A 25,647-nucleotide genomic window follows, 5' to 3' on the forward strand; every position below is an offset into this window, starting at 1 on the left:
GAGGCTTTATATGGAGCTACGATGAAAATAAGGTGCATTTCGAAATGTTCTGAGAACAGTGCAGACAGACAGCTCACTGGAGGTTAAGTCATTCACTAAATAGGGAGCAAGGGAGCATCCAATAGCTCTCTATGGAGTTAAGTGCATTCAATCCAAACTTCCTACTTAAAGTTCAGTTTCAGGCTGCAGATGATGTTTGAACCACTCAACATGCTTGGCAGACATGGGAAAATGGAAATCAGTACTTAGATTCAGAATTTATAATGTATAATTTTATTTGAACAAGGTGGGCAGTGATTGGATGATGCTGGCCAATACATTAAATCAGAATTAATTATGATAATTTCTGATGTAATGTCTGTAACATCTCAAAAACATAAATAACCAACACTCTGGGGGGCTTGGGTAGCTCAGTGGTAAAAGACACTGGCTACCACCCCTGGATTTCGCTAGTTCGCTAGTTCGAATCCCAGGGCGTGCTGAGTGACTCCAGCCAGGTCTCCTAAGCAACCAAATTGGCCTGGTTTCTAGGGAGGGTAGACTCACATGGGGTTACCTCCTCGTGGTTGCTATAATGTGGTTCGTTCTCGGTGGGGTGCGTGGTGAGTTGAGCATGGATGTTGCGGTGGATGGTGTGAAGCCTCCACACGCGCTATATCTCCATGGCAATGCGCTCAACAAGCCACGTGATAAGATGCGCGGGTTGACGGATGTGGAGGCAGCTGGGATTCATCCTCTGCCACCCGGATTGAGGCAAATCACTTCACAACCACAAGGACTTAAAAGTGCATTGAGAATTGGGCATTCCAAATTGGGTGAAAAAGGGAAAAAAAATAAAATAATAAAAATAAATAAATAAATAACCAACACTCCTGGAAACATAATAAACAATTAGATGAATCTATTTGGTCTAAAAAAAAAATAATAATTATATATTATTATTATGATTATTATTATTATTATTATTATTATTTGCATGTTTCTTAGGGGCTACTAGTTACAAATCAAAAAGGGAAATGGAAAAAGCACACAGCAGTCATGCAGGGGTCTTAGCAGGTTAAAATAAATGCTACTTGGTTTGATATTTTGTTACAATGCAAAGACATTCATACATGTTTAAGTGTGGCTTCGGTTTCCAAATACTTTTTGGGGGCACTTTTCATAATTTTCATTAAATATTGACTTTTCTATGCAAAAATAAACAACAATTGACGAAATTACAGCTTTAATGTAACTACATGACAGCTATAAATTAATAAACACATGTTTTGCTAGAAAACAAAGGCATACTGTGTTTTGTTTATAAATTTCAACCCACTCTAACTGATCCTTCCAAGACTATCACAATCATATATATATATATACAGGGTTGTGGAGTAATGGAATACATGTAACTGGATTACGTATTTAAAATATAAGTAACTGTATTCCACTACAGTTACAATTTAAATCATTGGTAACTAGAATACAGTTACATTCAAAAAGTATTTTGATTACTGAAGAGATTACTTTGCATTTTATTGTCATTTGTTTCATTTAATATTTAGTCCTTTCAGATGGAAAACATTTATACATATAAATGATGCGATCCAAAGTGCATTTGAACAGCAGTGAAACACTTTCTTATGATGTGTTAAATTCATACAAGCAGACAGAGAAGGAAGTTTGAAGTTTGGAGCAGAAGAAATAGAAATAAACCTTGTGTAAATTGTCAGCTTTACGCTAAGCTAAAATGCTATTTCTAGCCATTTTACATGCACGTTACCAGGCACGATCATATTTTTTATCAAGAAAATTCACGTTGGATCATAATTACTTTTTTTCTAGTAAGACCTTTGATATTAGGGCAAAATTTTTATTCTTGATAATAATTTTTGTATTGTTTTCCTGCAATAAATATCTAAAAACCCTTAAAACAAGATCAGTTTGATTTATCTTGTTTTAGAAACAACACTGTACTGTACTGGCAGAGTTTTTATAGTCAAAAATCTACCAGTGCTGAAGAAGTAATCCAAAGTATTTAGAATATGTTACTGACCTTGAGTAATCTAACGGAATACGTTACAAATTACATTTCACAGCATGTATTCTGTATTCTGTAGTGGAATACATTTCAAAAGTAAACCTCCCAACCCTGTATATATATATATATATATATATATATATATATAACATTTTGACAAATTCTCAGCTATGTTAGCCAGCAAAAAATCTAGAGTTCTTTCAAACTAGCCGCTAACTAGCCACAAGTTTGCAGCAAATTTGCTACTCATTATTTTGACATGAAAATGAGCTTGTGATTTGCCACAAATGTTTGCCAGATGTTTGCAGCTCTTCATCTGTAGTGGTGTACCTGCAGCAAATCTTTGGCAACTATGGACAATGTGCCGCAAGTTTGCGGCAAAGCTCATTTGCATGTGAAAATAATCAGTGGCGAGATTGCGGCAAGTTTGCCATGAACTCTTGATTTATGTAAGGGGATAACAACCTTAGTGACTAATTGAAATCAGCAGAATTAGCAAAAAGCAATGTTCAAGACATCATAGAAAACCAAAAGTTTGCAAGACACAGAAGCACATGTGTATGATCAGTGAACAAAATGGCAAAAATTAAAATCCCCAAAAATGCCAAATCCCAAAAGAGATCTCATTTATTTACCAATTGTTTCTCCTAAGCAGCAAGGAGATTAACTGAAGAGCAGGAGCGAATGAAGACTTTTGCAGAAGTCTCCTGCTTCTCAATTTATTTCTTCTGAGAAAAAGACCTCAGTAATCTAACATGCATCTCCTATATAAATTGTTTGCAAAAGTCTGCAATCAAATGGCAGAGATCTCAAAATGAACTCAAACATTTCTCATCAAATTCTTCCAAGACCAAATGATCTGATTTATGCTTTCTAAATTAATTTAATAGCTCTATCCTTGTATTATTTATAAACAATTGTCTCGTTTGTCTATTTTTATTTCTTCTAAATAATTTTGGGAAAAACTTTTGAGACAAAGTTGATTGCTATTTGAAGCTATAAAGCTCTTGATATCCGAAAGAGCAACCTCTAAAAAAATAAACAATAAAACTGGCCACCAGGTAATTCTTTTTATTGAGCTCTGCATATGTTGCTTTTTAAAAAGATTTGAGACATTTTGAATAAAGTCTTACCGTCAGAACTCTGAACAACCGTCAAAACGAACAGCAGGCCACAGACAGCCAAAGACCTCCATTCTGAATGCCCCATCTTGGCTCCGACTGGACTGGGAACTTTCCACATGTTTGGATCGAAATCACTGTAGTCACAATGATCTGGGGAAGTCACTCTCAGAGATAACCATCATTGACCTCAGAGCCTGCAAGAAAACCACAGTGGACTGTCAGCGTTCAAGCAGTCAATGAAGAGCTCATCAGGCATATAAACTTCCTCCTTTAAACTACTTTAGTCTCTCTCACCTCAGTTTCCTCCACAGTGTTTTTTTTTTTTTTTTTTTCAGTAGAAACGTGCAGCAAATTCACACAGATCTAATCCCAGCAGTGGAAACCCTCTATCGGAAGCTGATTGAGACCTGAAACACCACCTCCCACATCACAAACAAGCTGAACAACAATCTATTTACCTCAAAGACTGGTCTTTACTATTCATCCGACTCTCTCCTCCCAAACCTGTTCCTCTACTATCATTTTCTGAGGGGGATCAGGTTTTTTGGCCCTCAAACTGTCCACTTAAGCCACCAGTGCATACCCAGAACTCCTCCACTTGAGAGCTGAAGATGACTCAGTCATAAACAGTATCTCATCTTTTGAATGTTTTTCTTCTCTGCATGTTTACACCCTCCACCGGCCTCCCATAAAACACACTCACACCCTCATGGGGGACATCGTCACTCCAGTAACGAGCCACTTAGGAGCCCATTAAAAACAGTGTGTGCACCCCCCTCAGTTTGTAGAAGATGCACTAAATATATCTCACCATCCTTGAATACATCATTGCATTACAAGGCATTTCCCAATGTCTGTTCTACTACTGGAATTGTCATATATACCCATAGGAAAGCAACATGAGAAAATAAGATCTCTTATAATCTGAATCCTTTGCCCTAGACAGCAATAAGGTTAAATGGAGAGCAAATGGAACATGCTTCCCCGATTTTCTCCTAAGAAAAAGACCCTAGTGATCTTGCATGTGTCTCCTCTGAGGTTTCAGCAATGTCTCAGGTTTGCCACAATACCAAAGTCCGAACTCAAAAGTCAGAAAATTCAGACACACTTTATATTAAGTTTCTTTAACTACTATGCACTTAAGCATTTGATGCACTTATGTACAGACATGTTTTTGCATAGTACTTACATTTAAAGTACCTGCATTTATTTGCATCTGTATTTACAATGTTAACCTTACCCCTAATCCTAAACTTAACCATACCCCAACCCATACCCTAAACCCTAACCCTAATCTAAACCCTAACCATAAACCTAAACCTACCTGTACCTCAACCTCAGTAGCAGCAAATTTTAATTGTATGAGAATTTTTCACAACAACTTATGGGGTGAAAAATGGGATTAAGAAAATATTAGGGACCTGTTTTAACTGAATGCAGGCTATACAAGAAGAGGGAGACTAGATGGTGGCCATAGCATCGTTAGCTTTAGCAAAATAATACTGAGGAACACCCAGACTAACTGGGTTGAAGCTTCTCAGGTTCTGACAAACGTTCAAAAAGCTTTTCTTTTCTTTTTTCTAAAACTGTCTTTGCTTGTTAGTACACGTTTTCCTTAGGTAAAAAAAAAAATACTAGCTATGCCGTTGTGGTGGCGGCTCACAGCAGGTTAGCTGTTAGGAAAATAAATGCATAAAGGATGAGGGTTGATCCCCTACATAGTCGAGGGGTGTTCGGCTAAATCAACGACAACATCTCCGTACTTTCATATCGGCGTCTCACGCTGTGAGCGGTTAACATGCTGATCAGTCTGCAGAAGCTGTGGTGCGGTCAAAGGCGGCTCGCCTGACTCCCGTGCTTCTCATTAAACGTGTTGAGGTCTCTCCCCTCTGCGGGAGGCCTTATCTCCCTAAGCTGTGGCAAAGACCGCCGATCAACACCTGTTAAGTGCTTCAAACAAATACCGCTGCTCGAACGCTGACACGGCACAGCAGGGACGCCTGTTATCGCTGTTCTGTGTGTTTTCAGTTCGCAAATCAAATTAAAAACTCTAATCATGACAAATTAAGACAACTAGCATTCATCTACAAAGGACTGAGGCCGGGCTGTTTCATCCCAACATGTCCTTTGATTAGGAAGCTAACCGGGTTGCTGGTTTATAGTGAAAGAATAACAGAATCGTGTTGCTTACATATAACCTAACGACAAACAGCTGTAAAAGGACTGTGATCGATTGAGAGGTCTAGACCTGGAGGGCTTTTTCATAGCTGTGCACATCTGCTCCAACAAGCTAACAATGCTCAACGTTCCTCAACAAAACCGTTGAGTGACATAAAAAAGGAACTTTGAAAGAACATTCCAGTTCTCTGGGAGAGAAGAGAGCCGTTGCAATCAGGGCTGAAAGGCTAGTTTGAGATGTTAATGCCAAAAAAGAGAAACAAAGGGCAGATGTGTAATCATACAGCCGTCTTTCTCCCAAGTGGGAGTGATACCCACCAGAGAATATAGGAGGAGTCGCTCATTCAGAAGGGTGGGTGCAGGAATAATCCACAAAGAGGTAAAGCCGAGGGGGGCTAGGGGAAACGGGGAGAGTTTACAAAGTTTACAATGCGAGATTGACAGCTTGCAAGTCTCGCTTGACCTCTAAATTAACCCCCAAGTTATCAATGAACTACAAAAAGAGCCATGAGATTGATGCTTAAAGAATATGACAAGTATAAAAAATGGGCCCACAAACAAGGACACGCACTCGCACAATAGCACTCAAACACCTAATGTCTGGACAATGCACACAAGCTGACATGCTAAATATTCATAATACACCATTAGCAGCACACCCTATCATAAAGATCTGCCCGTGAAGGGTTTGTTTGCGATGTTTTTGTATCTATACTGGAATATCAGGTCAGTGATCAGATGACAGTGTCCCATTGAGCCAGAAACGCTAGAGGAAATCAATCAGTGCTCCAGCACTGGGCCAGTTAATGCACAGCAACACATGAGTCACCCTGAACGCATCCAGACGGACTCAACTGTGATACATTCCCCTTTTCCATCCGGACACTGTCAATTTTTTTGTACATCTTAAAACCAAACAATGTCAGGGGCGATGGATGTATTCAGGTCACATACACAATGTCAGAAACTAAATGTACATGATATACTGTATATATACATTTTAATTTGATTTTGAATGACATTTTATTTTAAATTTTGGGTCTTGAACATCTGCATTCTTCCACTAACGTAGATGAAACACCGCACTAAAATACTCTGACAGTGTTTTAGCAACAGCAAAAGAAATTGTGCTTAAAGGGATGGATCACCCAAAAAGAAAAATTCTCTCATCATTTACTCACCCTCATGCCATCACAGATGTGTATGACTTTCTTTCTTATGCTAAACACAAACAAAGATTTTTAGAAGAATATCTCAGCTCTTTAGGTCCACACAATGCAAGTGAATGGTGGCCAGACCAAAAAGCATATAAAGTCAGCATAAATGTAATTCATTCGACTCCAGTGGTTAATATCTTCAGAAGCAATGTGATAGGTGTGGGTAAGAAACAGATCAATGTTTAAGTATTTTTTTTTTTTTTTTTTTTTTTTTACTTTAATTTCTCCTCTCTGCCCAATAGGGGGTGTATTGCACATAGAATGTGAATCATCAAAAACAAAAGAAGAATGTGAAAGTGAAAGTAGAGAGTTAGTTTGCAAATCAAATAAAGGACTTAAATTTATGTTTCTCATCCACACCTATCATATCACTTCTGGAGATATAGATTTAACCACTGGAGTCGTATGGATTAATTTTATGCTGCCGTAATATGCTTTTTGGACCTTCAAAGTTCTGGCCACCATTCACTTGCATTGTATGGACCTATAGTAAGTAGTAAGTTTGCAGTCTCATTTAAATGTGATGAGAGATGTGATTTTGGGTGCTGCAAATAATACAAATGCATTAAATACACAGACAACTTTCTATTGCATTTTTCCTAGCTGGTTGCCTGTAATAATAAAACATACAGCACAACCACTAGTCTGATTCATGAACGAATGACTTATGAATAGGATTTTTTAACAAATCAACCAAAACGAGCCATCTCTCAGTCGCGGAACCAGTGTCTTTACAAGTACAAACAATCGTTAACTGATTTGTTTGGGAACTGGAATTGTTAAGCAGAATCAGAGTTGGAACCAGAATTGTTCAATTCCTTAAAACTTTCAGCCCACCATCGGAGTAAAGCTGGTTCATACACAATAACTACTGCAAATTAATTAAAGGTATAGTCCACAACAAAATGAAAAATCTGTCATCATTTACTCACCCTCATGATTTTTATTTTTTTATTTTTTATTATTATTGGTTAGGAGGAATGTTAATCTCAGTCACCTTTCACTTTTTTTTCATACACTGAAAGTGAATAGTGACTACAGTTAACATTCTGCCTAACATCTTTTTTGTTCCATGGAAGAAAGGAACTGATATGGGTTTGGAAACACATGTGGGTAAATAAATGATGATTTTCATGTTTGGGTGCACTATGCCTTTATCTGTCCATTTAGCTCATGAAAGATCTGGAAGAGATACATGATGCCCTAAATGACAGAATTGTCTCATGACCATGTATAAAGGATAACTACTCTGTGTAGAGCATGTAAATACAGTATAAAGCCATATACAAAAACATGAGTGCTGGTAAAGTACTATAATCACTCACTGTGAATCCTGTCTCACTCCTTTTAACTTATTTTCATCCTCTCTCAAAGATGCACTTCATTCATTTATGAAAGTAATCAAGGTCTCATATCAAGCCTTCACACAAGCAAGAGACAGAAACAAGACTTACTAAAAGGTGCAAACCAAAGCACTGAATTTCTGAGAACAAACTGAAGCTTTTGAAACCAACTGGTTGAATTCTAGGGAAGCTGATGGAAAGAGACTGAACAGTCCTACTGTAATAGAGATTACCAGGAAGGGGGTAGTTTATACATCAATTCACTATTCTGATATACAGCTTTCTATCTCTGACAGTAAATGACATGCACACCATGGTAATAACGTGCAGAGCGTATCAAAAATCCTATTAAAATGGCACGGTGTCTCTCACAGCGATTATAATGGGACTCGACTACTATGAGTAAGTTTTAATACAGCATTCACATATTGTTAACAGTACTTTTGATGTTTTAGTGGACAAGGAGTGGATTATCTGAAAATGTAAAAAAAAAAAGTCATTTCCATTAACTGATAGCAGTAAATTCCTCCTTTCAGGTTACGTACGATAAGGATACAGCCCTGAGTGTCTTTCCAAGATGCCTGCGTTTTAATGGTAATGGAGTGACATTAATACAGGGAGACATATAAAAAGGTAAAACAAATTCTAAGGACCATAATTATACAGATATCTTACATGGATAACACTTCTCAATCTGAAAAAAAGAAGAAGTCCTTGACATGCCACTGTTCCCTTTCAGCTGGGATATGGGAAGGAAAAGAGCCTTTTTTTTTTTTTTTTTGGCAAGAAAATGCAGCATTTTTACTATGTGTCTGCATCATCCGGGCCAAACAAGGGAAGAGAACAGGGTCACAACATCTGTCTCCATGTCACGATAAGAGAGCCATCCAACGCACAAGGTCATAAAACATCAGGGGAGACTAGAAAGACTGAATGAAAGGAGGTTTCTGCAACTCTCGTGGACTCATCATCTCAGTTTCAACAAAATGCATAAATTTTTCATTCCCTAAAAGCAATGAAAGCACTGTTGCTTTCAAAGTGGTGCATAAGCAAGGGTGAAAAATGCCTGCATGTTTGTGTGTGCATGTAGGCATGTGTGTACTTGAGAGACAGTCCTGAGGAGCGTTATCTGTTCTGATATATTTAAAGCTTAAGTATGGAACTTTTTCAGTGTGTTAAAATACTTTCTTCTATCCCAGCTTAACATGCAGAGACAACTATAAGTAAGCCATTCATAGGTTAATTTTTCGTGAAAACTGTAAACATTGTGTCTGTGGCGCAATGAAAACTGAGCGATCTGCCTCAAGAGAGACAATAACACCGACTCCACCAATGGCGTGAGTTGGGGGTGGGACTATCTGTTTGTTCAATCAACAGCAGAAGGGGGGAGTATTCAGAAAGCTGTTTTGAAAACAATGTTTATTTTTGCAATTTCGTTTGGTGGCGTTAATGGCACAGAAATGACATCAGCTTTAAACTCCTGATTCAACCTAAGAGTCCTCCTCTAGTTTCAAAGACCCCATGAAACCAAAATTGGAGTGAAAAGTGAAATGGTGTCGTAATCAGACAAGGTTTTCAAGGTAAATTAGTAAAAATAGATGGAAGTAAAACGTACTTCTCTAACCTAAAACTTTAGCCTAAACCTAACTGGTAGTGTTTTAAAAGCAAATGTGACATGAAAATCACATTTCTGAAGCATCCACATCATTTTGTGTTGCTTCTATGACACTTCCATCTCAAGTGTCAGCTTGCATGCTTGACTAGGCTCGAACCGCATCTTCCAAGTCCAAAGTCCAACAATCTTCATGTGAGGTACCATGGAAACTAATCATGTTGGAATTAGTGTATAAATGTAGGTGGGTCTGTAATACAAGTGAAAAAAAATGAGCGTTTTTCAAATGATGCATAAGAGTAAAAGTGTATCGATATCATAACATAGCAGTGTGTAAGTAAAAGAGCAAAAGATACATGTTTATAAAGTCATAATCAGCCGTTTAACTCATGATTTGTGTGAAAGTGAATAAAACACAGTTGTTGTGGCTCCTCGAGTGTTAATTACACCAGGAAACTGCGGCAAAACGTAGAACGAGGCACATAAAACTCAGTTTGCAAAAATGTTGTTATAGTAACGTTCATTCTATGAGACTAGGTTGGGTTTATTAGAAATACATTTAAGAAATCAGGTGAGAGAGTTTTCAACCCACATCCATGCACACATAAGGCAGAAAAAAATTCTTCAAAACCACATAATCATTTTTATTTAACTTGATGAAACTCCATAGAGCAGAAATAACTTTAGAAAGTGTGATACTCTGATTCCTGTCTAAATGCATTTATGATGCCAGTAACCTAAATAAAATCATTGCAGAAAGTATCTAATCGTGTAGTTTTTTTAGGGGCTATTCAACCTGGTCTCATAGTGAAAACGTGACTCTATATACATTTTTGCAAAGCTTGTTATACGTGTTTCCAGGTACAATTCCCTGCAGTTTCCAGGTGAAATGAACATTAGAGGTGAACACTGATTATGACTTTATAAACACTTATTTTTCTCTCTATTACTCAGACCCTACTATGTTATCATATTGAGACACTTTTACTCGCATCTTTTGAAAAATTATACTTTTTAATACTTGAATTACAGACCCACCTACATATATACACTTGTATTCCAATATAATTAGCTTGCACGGTAGCTCACCTCATAGAGCGTTGCACTTTGGACTCGGAGGACCACAGTTTAAAACCAGACAAGAACTCAAGCTGACACGTGACACGACAGAGACATAGAAGCGACACAAATTTCAGAACATTTTCTTTTTTTTTATTTCACTTCTGCATTTTAAAACACTATCGGTTAAGGTTAGGTGTTGGTTAAGGGTAAGGATGTCTGTTTTGTTAACTTCTCATTTCTCTTTTTGGACATGATTGGTTAAGTTTAGGTAAAGTTTTAGGTTAGGGAGGTACATTTTATTAAAACCTCCATCTAAAATTCACCTTAAAAACCTCGTCTGATTACAACCTCATTTCGCTCGGTTTTGGCGCCCCCTGCTGGATATTTCACTTGAAAAATGCAGCCAAAGGTGTTATGAAACATGTAATTTCAGTTTTGCAAAAACGTTGCAGTGCTCCTGTAAATTTCATGAGACCAGGCTGGGGCTATTTCATGTGGTCTTTAAAATCAATATGAAACAAAGTTTGCAACCCATATTTCTGCAATTTGATGCATTTTTAACTGAAATAGGATATAACAAAATTAATAAATAAATAAATACATTTAAGGCGTGACTTTTTTTTTCTTTTTTTTTTTTTCAGTTTCATTTGTCAGTGATTCATTTTGTAGTCTCTGTATGACAGGTGGTTGGAGGGGAGAGGTTGAAAACTAAGAGGTGACGTCAGCTGAAAATTTAAGTTGTTTCAAAGGGAATTCAGAGAGCAAGATTACAAGACAAACATTTTTTTCTTTCTTTATAACACAGAAGAATCAATCACAATAAAACCAGGAACAATTATTAAAAAAATAAATATAACCACTCCTATGTGCATGTTCCATTTACCATGTGATTACTGAGCTCTATTTTATATGTATACAGTATATAAAGACACACAAAGACGCACAATCCAGCTTGTCTGTGTGCGTGGATACACACTGTCTTTCTCAGACAAGAGCATTTGTGTGAGCGTAACGCCTCCTCTGTCCCTCTATTAAGCAGCAGATCATCAATTATTCAGCACCATCGTGAGCCATTATTCAACAGGATGATTAATTTTTAAGATGGCAGAAGGGAACACAAAACATAAAGTGAGGGGCATTAAAAGAATGTCTTGAATGGGTGACATTAAAAGCCGGGTGGAGTGGAAAAACCGATGATTGATTTGGGCGGATTGATTGATTTCTTGTGAGAGGAAATGATTTGGAGTTGATTTAAGCTGTGATAGTTCACACGCTAGCATAGATGATTCAGATTTAAGCAACAAACCACAAACTAATTTAGAAAGCTTTTAATTAAGGGCCACTTGCTTTAATTAAAGCAAACAAGGTAAAATAGGAAAATGGTTTTCTTGATTATATAAAGTCTTAAATAAAGGACAACTTAAAGCTTCAAAAACACTTTTTTTACATGATTTTTGCAGATCCTAGCAAACATATTGGTGTGAGAACAAGCTCGACAGTAAATTGTTTAAAAATCAGCAGACAGATACGTTTGTTGCCGGAGAGAAATCAACTGTCAAGCCTAAATCTCTCCTGACAATGCAACCAGCGGTTAAAGCTTCATGCTAAACCTGATGTTACGATATTGACCTTTTTGAAAGACGGCATCAAAACTCTGAGGGTTTTCCACTCACCCTCGAGTTCAAATGTGCGTCTGCTTTTGCATTCGTAAGTGGATGTGAAATGAACAGCCAAATCTGCTGTTTATGTTTCATGTGATTGTTTTCACTAATGTATGTTGAAACCAAAATGATAAATTATTTTGTCCTTTAGCGAGCTGCTTTATGTCTTTATGTGTCGGACTGCTGTGAGAATTTGGTTAGAAGAATAGAAACCAAAACAGTTTAATGTTAGCAAAGGAAGTGACCTTCATTTTATTCCCTTGCCTCATACCACCTCAGCCTAACAGTAAAATTCTTGGAAAAGTGTCCCTTTGGGTCGCCACTCGATGCTTTCTGTGGTTAAACAGGACAAAGTTGTGGTCCTGTAGGTTTGGCTTTTGAATTCTCCATCTCAATAAAACATTCTGCCTGATGTCTCCTCTATCCGTCCACACTGTTTTTAACACAGCATGAATCTTAATTAACTCTATATAACTTAAATCTTCCCCTCAAACCCCCCAAAATATTTTCTCTAGATTAGGATTACAACTCAAATAATACCATACAGCCAAGTGGAAAGAAGATTTTTGACTTGCAAATATACACAGATCAGCCACTATATTAAAACCACCTGCCTTATATTGTGTAGGTCCCCCTCGTGCCATGAAAACAGCGCTGAGATGCTATTCTTCTCACCATAATTGTACAGAGCGGTTATCTGAGTTACCATAGACTTGTCTGTTTGAACCAGTCTGGCCATTCTCTGTTGACCTCTCTCATCAACAAGGCGTTTCTGTCCGCACAACTGCCCCTGATTGGATGTTTTTTGTTTTTGGCACCATTCCGAGTAAATTCTAGAGACTGTTGTGTGTGACAATCCCAGGAGATCAGCAGTTACAGAAATACTCAAACCAGCCCGTCTGGCACCAACAATCATCCATGCGATTATCTAATCAGCCATTTGTGTGACAGAAGTGCAGTGCATAAAATCATGCAGATACAGGTCAGGAGCTTTAGTTAATGTTCACATCAGCCATCAGAATGGGGAAACATGTGATCTCATTGATTTGGAGCGTGGCATGATTGTTGGTGCCAGATTATTTGACTAATGTTTGAATTTGTATTAATTATTCACTGCAAAAATGTGTGCTTGACATTTCACATTTTGCTTGACACCTCTTGCCTCCAGATTAATATGGTTATACATGCACAGACAAACAAAAATTCTGTTTCATGCAGATATTAATATCTGAAATACCAGGAGAAACCACAACATATTCCACAGTTTATGTAGCTTACAAATTCAGCTTCATCTGGTGAGAAAAAAAAGAATAAAATAATATTTTATTGTATAGGGAGCGGTGGTACTGAGAGAGGTCAACGGAGAATGGGTAGACTGGTTCGAGCAGACAGAAAGGCTATGGTAACTCAGATAACCGCTCTGTACAATTGTAGTGAGCAGAATAGTATCTCAGAATGCACAACACATCGAACCTTGAGGCGAATGGGCTACAACAGCAAAAGACCACATCGGGCACTATTAAGACCAAAGTGTTCCTAATAAATTGCTCAGTGAATGTATAAACCTGATACTTAAATGTTACAAGTTTTTGAGCTATTACATTTTTTTTTTTTTTGGGCTGTGGGGTTCAAACATTTTCAGAGATACTGAATGGGACAAAATAATGGCAAAAATTTGGAAAAGAAAAGCCACAAATCCATTCCTAGTCTTTCAGATGGCTCAAGTTTGTTTGTGTGGTGATTTGGTGGCAGTCTCTTATTCTGAGCAGTATAGACTCAACGTTTCAGAGAAGAAAGCCAGGAGAGATTGTGTTTAGATCGTTAGCCTCATTTACATGTGTTAACTAACGCTGTCAGCAGTGGAACTGAGACGCAGCTGTCCCTACACTGGATTGAGACCGAACCTATTTGACCATGTGTACTATTGAAGCTTTTAAAGGAAGTTGAAGGGCTAAATGTCGGTTCTAGACATTCCAGTTAAAAAGTAAAACAATTTCACACTGTAAGTGATTGTAATGTGATCAACATCCACCCACAATATTGCTGTGATTGATGGTAATTAAACTAATCTATAAAAATAATTTTATGAAGCTGGAGTAATCTTAGTTTCTATCTGAAACATTGTTACTGCATAAAGTAGTGTATACAGGCCCAGCTCCACAGGGGGGCCAAGTTGAGCCTAGCCCACCCAATCACGGGTCCAGACCACCCTGGCTAAGGGTACTACAAATAGGTTTCATCTGGCCTGTGCCACATAAGACATGCCAATGGTGAGAGCGCAGTAAGTGAGCGGTGCTCCTGTTAGCCTATCATGAATAGAGATATACAGCGCAAGCGCAGGGACGTAGGTAGCTCTGGGATTTCGGTGCTATATATCCTCTAAATTGTTATAGTATTTCTTTTAGAACCCAACCCAACTGTATACCCTTTCTCGCTAACTGTGCTACAGTCACCTCTCTCCCTTATATTAAAGTGAGTAGGGAGTTGCCGACACAGTTATCTTATTGACAGTAGACCTTAGCAGATATACACAACAAGCAACAATGTAGGTGGATAGCAGCATCTTTCGCTAAAACACACTGTAGAGAATGTGAATGAAGCAAAGTGAAACTATATGCATGCGTCTGACAGCCATTCTGACTCTGACAGTTCAGCTGAGCCAGGAAAACAAGGTATGTGAAAAGTTAACGTTGTGCCAGTGCGCCCTTACACTAGCATAATGATTTTTTCCCTTGTAAATTTAGCCCTTTTAAAGAGTTAGTTCACCCAAAAATGAATATTCTCTCCTCATTTACTCATTCTCATGCCATCCTAGACATGTATGACTTTCTTTCTCCTACTGAACACAAACGAAGAATTTTAGAAGACTATCTAAGCTCTGTGGGTCCTCACAATGCAAGTGAATGAGTACATTTTTAAGCTCCAAAAGGACAAAAAGGCAGCATAAAAGTAATCCATAAAACTCCAGTGGATAAATCCGTATCTTCAGAAGCAATATAAGTGTGGGTGAGAGACCCATCAATATAGTCCTTTTTAAATACAGAAACAGATCAATAAAGTCCATTTTTAATATCAATCTCCTCTTTCACTTTCTTCTTCTTTTGTTTTTGGAGATTCACATTCTTTATGTATATCGCCACCTACTGGGCAGGGAGGAGAATTTATATTAAAAAAGGACTTAAATATTGAGCTGTTTCTCACCCACACCTATCATATTTTTCAGAAGACATGGATTAAGCCACTGTAGTCGTATGATTACTTTTATGACGCCTTTATGTGCATTTTGGAACTTCAAAATTTTGGCACCCATTCCCTTGCACTGTGAGGACCTAAAGAGCTGAAATATTCTTCTAAAAATATTTTTTTGTGTTCAGCAGAAGAAAAAAGTCATAAACATATGGGATGGCGTGATGAGACAATTTTCATTTTTGGGTGAACTATCCCTTTAAGCAGCATGTTACCAGTCTTTCATAATAAACATATGGAAAGTTTGTAAAAATAATCCAGAGATGGCATCATATTTAACAGTCAGTCCATTTAACTATAGCAAGCAGCATGCTGCACAGTTGTGGTGTAAATTGTGCTTTTGATTGTTGGTAGGGCCACAAATTAAGGATAATATAAAAAAAACGGTTCATTCAAACTCACATTTTCCTCTCTGGGGATGCCCCAGTATCATTCCTCAGGTGCAAGATCTCATATGCTCCATACATTATCTAAATGTAAAAATATAGTGTCTTAATAATGTCTTTACTTACACTCAAACTCAATTACTGGACTGCTCTTTCAGCTTCAAAACCTACAGTTGATCTTCTAATAATATTCATATTAAAGCCCATTTGATTGATGAACTCAACTGAAATCTTTTATTCTCTTGGTAAAAGATATCTCAGACCCCACTGCTTTGACTGTGTCTTAGGCCCTGATGTAAATACTGGACAAAGCAGCAGTTCTGGAGAGACTTTTTTTATTATTTAGGATTTATTGTTTCCTCCTTTTACAAAGAATCATTGCTGCCAACTTTGGCGTACGGCCCAGATTTACTCAACATGTGCCTGCCATTGACTGTACTAAAAGAGAATCACAAGTGTGCATGCGTCAAACGCATTCGTATTCGCTCACGGTCTAAAAAGTGTACTTTTAAAGGCAACCCAGTCGATCGAGTGCGATCCGATCTGAAAAAAAAAAAAAAAAAAAAGTATACCCCAGCCTTCAGAGACCTATGGCCCACCTTAGATCAAATAATACTGAAACAATCCAAATTCAAGTTTGAATGTGTTATATCAGTATTGTATGAATGCAGTATTATATATGTGCTCAAATGCACACACACACGCACTCATAAACACTTACTTTTTTGTATGTATTTTTCTTATTCTAACACCTACAAATCCACTTCAATCTCTCTCAACTCAAGCTCCCCCTTTCACACATTTTTGTGTAATGCTTTAATAAATTTCCTGTAATGCATTGTTATTAATTAAATTAGAAAGAATTGCAAATAAATACAAAAGAGCACATTGCTTTGTTCACAATGATAATTTTGCTATACAGATTTACTGGCCCATTTTAGCTGAATGCATGGCCCATTTTACCAGAACACAGCAATGATGACCCGGAGGGAGACTTTTGACATTTAAATAGCACTTGGGTTTAAACAGCTGTTTTTTGTTGCATATTTCCAACATACCATAAGTTGATAGAAGAATCCTGAATTAACAAACAAAGAATGGTCTGGAAAAAGTGCATATACATTCTACTGCTGTTCTAGATCAGTGTTTCCCAACCTTGTTTGCCATAAGTACACCTTCATCAACACAAAACCAAATACTGTATGTGTACCAAAGACTAAATATCATTAGGGCTGGGTATAGTTAAAGATTTTCCAATTCCAATTGGATTCTGGTTAATTTGGGTATATTTCAATTATAACATTTATTTTGCTTACATATGAAAGAATGTGTGTAAAGAATATGTGATTGGAATTAATGCTTCTTTTTTGTTCTGTTTTTTGATCAACAAATGAAAGAATGAATCGATATTGGGATTGTTCAAATGAAGATTGCGATTAATTGAAAAAATACATATTTTTACTAATCCCTAAACCATATTATTTTTATTTTAAGCCATACATTTTGTTAGGCTCAACATAGCAAAACTGACTCAGTGGGTAGCACTGTCGCCTCACTACAAGAAGGTCCTGGGTTTGAGTCCTGGCTCAACTGGGCCTTTCTGTGTGGAGTTTGCATGTTCTTCCTGTGTTCACGTGGGTTTCCTCTGGGTGCTCCGGTTTCCCCCACAGTCCAAAAAGACATGTAGGTTGAGATAATTGGAGACCCTAAATTGCCTGTAGGTGTGAGTGAGAGTGTGAATGTGTATGTCTGTGTGTGTTGCCCTGTGATGGACTGGCAACCTGTCCAGGGTTTTTCCCTGCCTTTGACCTGAGACAGCTGGGACAGGCTCCAGAACTACTCGTGACCCTACATAGGACAAGCGGCTATAGAAGATGGATGGGTGGGTGTTTGTCACATAGGCTAAAACAGCACATGAGCACACCAGTCAAACAGTCTCAGTGTGGAGTGACTGTAGAGCTTGTAAGCAATATTAGCCTGACTGAATGCATCTTTATCGCCTCATGCTTCTTCAATTCTAACAAGCCCACGCACAGCGCATCATGCAAATAATGTGTGACATAGTATGTTTATAGTGTTATAAATGCATGATGGGATGTGGAACAGTGGTTTGCTGGAGGGCTTGGAGCCCAAATCTAAAACCAGTTACAAAATATCTTAAGGAACGGTTTCAAAACCATTGCAAAAATATTTCTTTCTATTCTGTTTATTTAAAAATTTCTGTGACAAATGTACTGCCATACAGATGCTGTTTTGTCTATGTTTCATTTTCCTTCCATTTTGTTTAAGAGAAATTCTCAAATACAGGGCACAAACATCTGTATTGCTTTGCAGACAATAATAACAAACCATATGTAATAATGATAGACCTTGAAAACCAGCAAGAAAACCTAGAAAACCAGGCTTTATTTCAGCTGAATGGCATTTTGCTTCATAAAATGGTGAATTTGTTATATTTCATATCTTAATGTCGCAGTGTCAGGAAAGCTACTTTGAGACTGTAGCTTCCCAAGCTACAAGCTACTCATAATTTAAAGTAGTTAAACTACAGTCAAGCTACCCTTTTTTAAAAAGACTACACTACAAGCTACTAACAAAATGTAGCTAACAATATTAAATGTATTTTGAGGCAATATTTTATATATAACAATAAGATTATTATTTTTATTATGTGAAATCAGAGCAGTATTTATCTAGAACAAAAACAACAAGGATCTCAGTAAGGGTGGCAGTATTTGATCAATTTGAACCATCTGAATGGACTGATTTACTAAAATTAATAAGACATCCCAATCCCTTATTTCAAGCATGTTTGATTATTGCCTAATTTTGCTTAGATGTACCCTCAAACAATTAAGTCATTACCCTTACTTAATTGAATTTGAGAAAGTTTTTACAAACAATTTAATTTCTTCCATTCAGATTAAGTCAATTTCATTCAGCCAACATAATTTTGTTGGATTAGGTCAAATCAATGTACTATATTAGTTTTAACTCAACTTTATTAGGTTTGTCAAACTAAATTTACTCATGTTTAATTTAATTAATTTTCTTATGTTGGTCCAACTTAATTTATTTTACTAACTAATATATGGACATTGAAACTCTTTCACTGTCAAGTTGATAGCAACTGCTATAAAGCTAAGCAGCACTTGAATCAAACATCACTTGAAAGTGAAAGTCCATCCTCAACCTAAGCACAAGCATCAATCTTCACCACGATGGTAACCCCCAGAACTCCAACCTTACAGACACTCTTTTTAAATACCAATATAACAGAATATTAAACATTAACAAATCTCCTCCTATCTCATCTAGCTCAAAATGCATAAAATAACACTTAATTCCAACATTTGTTCTCCCTATATCCAGTCCCGTGTCCAGTCCAGCGTGCTGGGAAATAGAAATCCCTTGCCTAGTTTTATCAATGCTACAAAAAGTATTCATGTAGTCTAAACTAAAATGGATTAAGTAAACTTCAATTTTACAAATTTAATTGGATAGAACACAATTAAATTAAGTTGTTGACTTTTTTTTCTAGAATTGTTTTGCTTTAGTTCATTTTAAATAAGTAAACTGAACAATCTGCACAAATCTTTTTTTTTTTTTTTTTTTTTTGTGCAATACAATGAAATTAACACTACTTGTTAGGAAAAGTAGCTTATTACTGAAAATGCACTCTAGTTTGAAAACAACTGAACAACTGTAACCCTAAAAATGAGCTAAGTTAGTAACATTGATCCATTTATTTACCAACTCCTCATCACTTGAATGTTGATTTTGTCTAAATAATTTTGTCCCTCCGAAACTAGCTAAGCAACAGAAAACAGCTGAAAGCAAAAGTGTAGTGGCACTGAGGATGTGACATTGATGGGTTTGATATTATATTACTTTTTCTGAATGCTTTTGGGAGAGGTGTCAAATAAGTGACCTGCATCCAGAGGCACAACCTCTCAACAATGGACTCTGAACCTGTCCATAAAACAAAGCCGGTTGTGTCCTGAGGAATCTTCCTGATATAAATAGGTTCCCAGCATTTCAAATGTCTGGTGCCACCCGCAGCAGTGTTGCAGATACAGAAAATTCCTCTCTGTCTGTCTCTCGCTCTCTTGCTTTTATATCTCTCTTGCCTCTACATTAGTTGTCTTTCAACTGGTATGTTGTGAAGTTCTCTGTCATTCAGTGTAATTTTCCACAATCTGAGTCCAGACTGGGATATCATGAGCACACTCGGGGATGAGAGCGCAACTGTCTGAAAGCAGGAATCAATTCAGGAAGCATGCTTCACGTTGAGGTCAAAAATAACAAGCAGTTGTTCCCTCTGATCATGACTTAGGTTTAGTTTTAATAAGAGCTTAACACACAGTATGCTAATTATGCAGCTACATTATTGATACTTCATGTCTCTGTGTCAATGTAGCGCATCATGCACATATCTTCGTGTTCCTTCAGTGCAAAAAAAAAAAAAACAAACATATTTTACTACAATGGAATGCAAAAGGTTCTAGAAGCAAAATTTTTACAAACGTAAAAACAGACCATGAGGTCTGAGAGGGGAAAAAAGTGTTAAAATCTCAAATTCCAAGTAAAGCACTACACTGTCCATAAAGCTTAAAATCCACCAATCAGAATAGTTGCCGTTACCGTGAAAATGAGAGTCACAACAAAAGAGCTTGACAGTGACCGCCCAGTCCCATGAAACACTGTGAATGACATGATGGAGTCTCCCTTCACTATCAAACAATTTTGGATTACTTCTTCAAAACTGGCAGATTTTTTTCACTTGTTTTGACTAGTGAAAAAAATATATGCCAGTACAATAAGACAAAATACACTTGTATTAAAAATAAATTCTCTGAAAAAAGCCTAAAGGTCTTATGCAAAATAAATGTATCTTGTGTTAACCATTATTATTTTAATTTTTTTAAATATTTTTTTACAGGAAAACAATTAAAAAGTTATAATCAAGAATAAGATTTTTGCAGTATATCTTTGCACTAACATCAAAGGTCTTACTAGAGAAAAAAATGATCGAACGCGCATTTTCTTGATACAAAAAAATCGTGGCTTGTAACATAGCTTGTAAAAGGGCTAGAAATAGCATTTTAGCTTAGCATAACGCTAAATGTTCACATGACATTTTACACAAGGTTAACTATTTCTGCTGCTCCAAACTTACTTCAAAACCCCTCAGAGTGTAAACAACCACATCTTTTTCCTCAATGACATCATATCCACCTTTTCACTCATAACAGAGTAAAAGCACCCTCTGTCTGTTCATATGAATGTAACACATTATAAGAAAGCATTTCACCGCTGTTTAAAGAGCACCTATTGTGGTTTTTCAAATATTACCTTTCATGTAGTGTTATAGTTGTTTGTGAATGTAAAAAAGTCTGCAAAGTTTCAAAAATCAAAGTGCACGACAAATGGAGTTATTGACTCCCAAAAGAAAGAACCGATTCTGAACATCTGAAACGAGTCGTTAGTAATTCCAGACTTACTTCCTGTACTAACCTACGTAATTTGGTAACAATAAACCCGCCTCTGGTCTTCATTGGCTGCTTGTGAACAGCTTTGGCCCGCCCTCAAACACTACACTAAGTGGTAGACCAATCACAACAGACTGGGACATCTGACCAATCAGAGCAGAGTAGGCTTAGAGTTTAGAATGAATCCTTTAGAACGGATCATTGAACGGGTCGTTTTTGACACTGGAAAAAAAAAAGGTAATGCTGCAATTTAAATTATGAGCAAATTAATGTGTTTTTTGACCTTGGATGCATGTAAATCTATTGTATGAGACCTTTAAAACAAAATTAGGCATGTTTAAAAACCATAATAGGTGCACTTTAAATGTTCTTTGGGTTGCATCATTTATACGGATCAATGTTTTCCAACTGAGTAGACTAAATATTAAATTAATCAAATGACAATAAAATGCAAAGTAATCTCTACAGTAATCAAAATATTTTTTGTATGTAACTGTTTTCTGATTGCCAACAATTTTAATTGTAATTGTAGTGGAATACAATTAGTAATATTTTGTATTTTAAATACGTAATCCCATTGCATGTATTCCGTTACACCTCAACCCTGTTTATACAGTTGTGCTCAAATGTTTGCATACCCTTGGAGAATTGGTAATATATGTACCATTTTTAAAGAAAACATGAGTGAGCAGGCAAAACACATTTATTTTATTTCTTATGGGATTCATATTCAACTGTAAGTTGTAACAGATTGGCACAATCATAAAACAAAACATGGCAACAATGAAAAAAATGAAATGACCCCTGTTCAAAAGTCTGCATACCCTTAGTTCTTAATACTGTGTATTGCCCCCTTTAGCAACAATGACAACGTGCAGTCTTTTGTAATAGTTGTCTATGAGGTCCCAAATTCTTGCAGGTGGTGTAGCTGCCCATTCGTCTTGGTAAAATGCCTCCAGGTCATGCAAAGTCTTTGGTCGTCTTGCATGAACCACACGTTTGAGATCTCCCCAGAGTGGCTCGATGATATTAAGGTCAGGAGACTGTGATGGCCACTCCAGAACCTTCACCTTTTTCTGCTGTAACCACTGGAGGGTCAACTTGGCCTTGTGCTTAGGGTCATTGTCGTGCTGGAAAGTCCAAGTGCGTCCCATGCGCAGCTTTCATGCAGAAGAATGCAAATTGTCTGTCAGTATTTTCTGATATCATGCTGCATTCATCTAGCCATCAATTTTCACAAGATTCCCCATGCCTTTAGAGCTCACACACCCCCAAAACATCAGTGAGCCACCACAATGCTTCACAGTTGGGATGGTATTCTTTTCACTATAGGCCTTCTTGACCCCTCTCAAAACATAGCGCTTATGGTTGTGACCATAAAGCTCTATTTTGGTCTCGTCACTCCAAATTACACTGTGCCAGAAGCTGTGAGGCGTGTCAAGGTGTTGTTGGGCATATTGTAACCGGGCTTTTTTGTGGCATTGGCACAGTAAAGTCTTCTTTCTGGCAACTCAACCATGCAGCTCATTTTTGTTCAAGTATCGTCATATTGTGCTCCTTGAAACAACCACACCGTCTTTTTCCAGAGCAGCCTGTATTTCTCCTGAGGTTACCTGTTGGTTTTTCTTTGTATCCCGAACAATTCTTCTGGCAGTTGTGGCTGAAATCTTTCTTGGTCTACTTGACCTTGGCTTGGTATCAAGAGATCCCCGAATTTTCCACTTCTTAATAAGTGATTGAACAGTACTGACTGGCATTTTCAAGGCTTTGGATATCGTTTTATATCCTTTTCCATCTTTATAAAGTTCCATTACCTTGATACGCAGGTCTTTTGACAGTTCTTTTCTGCTACCCATAGCTCAATATCTAGCCTGCTCAGTGCATTCACGTGAGAGCTAACAAACTCATTGACTATTTATACACAGGCACTAATTGCAATTTAAAAAGCCACAGGTGTGGGAAATTAAACTTTAATTGCCATTTAAACCTGTGTGTGTCACCTTGTGTGTCTGTAACAAGGCCAAACATTCAAGGGTATGTAAACTTTTGATCAGGGCCATTTGGGTGATTTCTGTTATCATTATGATTTAAAAAGGAGCCAAAAAACTATGTGATGATAAATGGCTTCATACGATCACTATCCTTAAATAAAAGACAGTTTTTTTTTTGTTTTTTTTTTTTGCATGATCAGTCATATTTTCAAAATCAATGCCAAAATTTCACAATTTCTGCCAGGGTATGCAAACTTTTGAGCACAACTATATTATATATATATATATATATATATATATATATATATATATATATATATATATATAGGGTTGGGAGGGTTACTTTTAAATGTAAAAAAATGTAATTTGTAATGTATTCCATTAGATTTCTCAAGGTCAATAATGTAATCTATATACTTTGGATTACTTCTTGAGCACTAGCATTTTTTTACTAGTTTTGACTATAAATAAGTTAATAACAAGTAAAAAACTGCCAGTACAGTAAGACAATTACTAATATTTTGTATTTTAAATACGTAATCAAAAAATGATACAAGTATATTCCGTTACTCACCAAACCTGTTATATATTCAGTATAATGTATATACTGTTGGGTAAGTTGCTAAAAAAGTAATACGAATGACTATTTACTACAAAATTGTAATCAGATTACTGACTTTTCTATTTACTTTTTAGAAAAGTAATCACATTACTAATTACTTTTACGTTACTTTCCAATGAGTATGTTTTTCCCTCATAAAACACTCCAAGTATGCAGTCTTGTACCTATGTCTTTCTCTCTCGATTTTCATTTATTTTATTTTTTTTTTGCTTCAAATTACATTTAAATTGCTTCATGACTTAGATTTCTTGGTAATGCTTTACAACAGGGTTCCATTTGTTAACATTAGTTAACAAAATTAGTTAACGTAGTATCAATGAACAATACTTTTACAGCATTTATTATTCTTAGTTAATTTTAATTTCAACATATAGTAATACATTTTTTTAAATCAAAAGTTGTATTTGTTAACATTAGCTAATGGGCTATGAACTTACATGAACTACCAATGAACAATTGTTTTTTTATTAACTAACATTGACCAGTATTAATGCATGTTGTAAAAATTATATTGTTCACTAATAGTTCATGATACCTAATGCATTAATTACTGTTAATGAATGGAACCCTACTGTAAAGTGTTAACAATCTCTTTATAGAAGAATATTATGTAATGTCTGCAGAGAAAATGAAGAGGAAAAAACTTCCAAGTCTTCTGAAAAAGTGGGCAGTTACTGTTGCACTCCATAGTGAATATAAAGCTCAATAAATTCTACAATATACGAGAGTACAATATAAGATGAAGGGAAGGCTTGAGAATTTCTCTCTAAGAACATGAGCTTTTAACATGTTATAGAGGACAGGAAACCATTTGGTGCAACTGAATGAATTAAGCCAATGCAATACAAGATTATCCAATTATAAGACTAATATGGCTTTAGCAAAGGTAATTGCTTGGATGGGGCTTTCAATTCGATGCATATGCTGGACAGCAAACTGGACACCAATAGAAAAACCATTGCACTATAATAGGGTTCTGCTTTTCTCATGTATGCTGTGACATAATCTATGAATCACATTAAACTCTTTGAATGAAAGTCCACGCACGTGCACACACACACACACACACACACACACACACCACACACAAAAGATGTCTCTACGCTTCAGTAGGGCATGTTTTCCCTTCTCTTAATTGCAGTAAAGTAACCAGACACACAACTGGAGGCTGGTGAAGTAAACACTTAGTAGATCTTATCAGGACGCAACAAAGGAGACCGCTGGAGCCGCATTGGTGATGGGGGGCCGCTCGGCTGACAGGACCGTTTGGCCCGTGGGCTGGTAACACTCCACTCGGAGAGTAATGTGTGTCAAAAGCAGTTCGTTTAGACTAGAGTAACAGATCTGAGCTTTGAGATAAAGCAGACCTGTCCATCAATGCAGTTAAAATAAGTGGTTGGAAATATGCTTTTATAATTATAATGCAAAAAAGACATTTTTGTTTGGTTAATTTTTTTTCGGAATTCTGTCACTTTTCATTCAAATATTTTAATGTCAAAATACAAATATTAGTTTATTTTTATTTATTTTTATAATTATATCAATATTTGACTTTTTTGTGAAGAACAAAGCTCAAGTGGGGGATTTGGTGTCATTTTAAGGTTTTAGAAGTTTTGTATAGTATGCAATATCAAATATCTTCTGAGGAATTACATTTTAGCAGATATCCTGCAAGATCTGCTGCGAATAT

At 36.6% G+C, this 25,647-nt stretch overlaps 1 protein-coding gene across 11 annotated transcripts in view; it reads right to left on the reverse strand.

Moving 5' to 3' along the window:
* The window catches only part of adgrl2a (adhesion G protein-coupled receptor L2a), a 180,722-nt gene that overhangs the window by 146,618 nt on the left and 8,457 nt on the right, over positions 1 to 25,647 (reverse strand). For all 11 annotated transcript variants that reach the window (XM_051673249.1, XM_051673247.1, XM_051673248.1 and 8 more), the window contains exon 2: positions 3,157 to 3,341. In XM_051673249.1, coding sequence (XP_051529209.1) covers positions 3,157 to 3,265 — 109 coding nt within the window. In that variant the 5' untranslated portion in view covers positions 3,266 to 3,341. The remainder of the gene's footprint in view (positions 1 to 3,156; positions 3,342 to 25,647) is intronic.

Source organism: Myxocyprinus asiaticus, chromosome 35 (assembly GCF_019703515.2).
Source record: "Myxocyprinus asiaticus isolate MX2 ecotype Aquarium Trade chromosome 35, UBuf_Myxa_2, whole genome shotgun sequence".
In the NCBI taxonomy this organism is placed as follows: Eukaryota; Metazoa; Chordata; class Actinopteri; order Cypriniformes; family Catostomidae; genus Myxocyprinus; species Myxocyprinus asiaticus.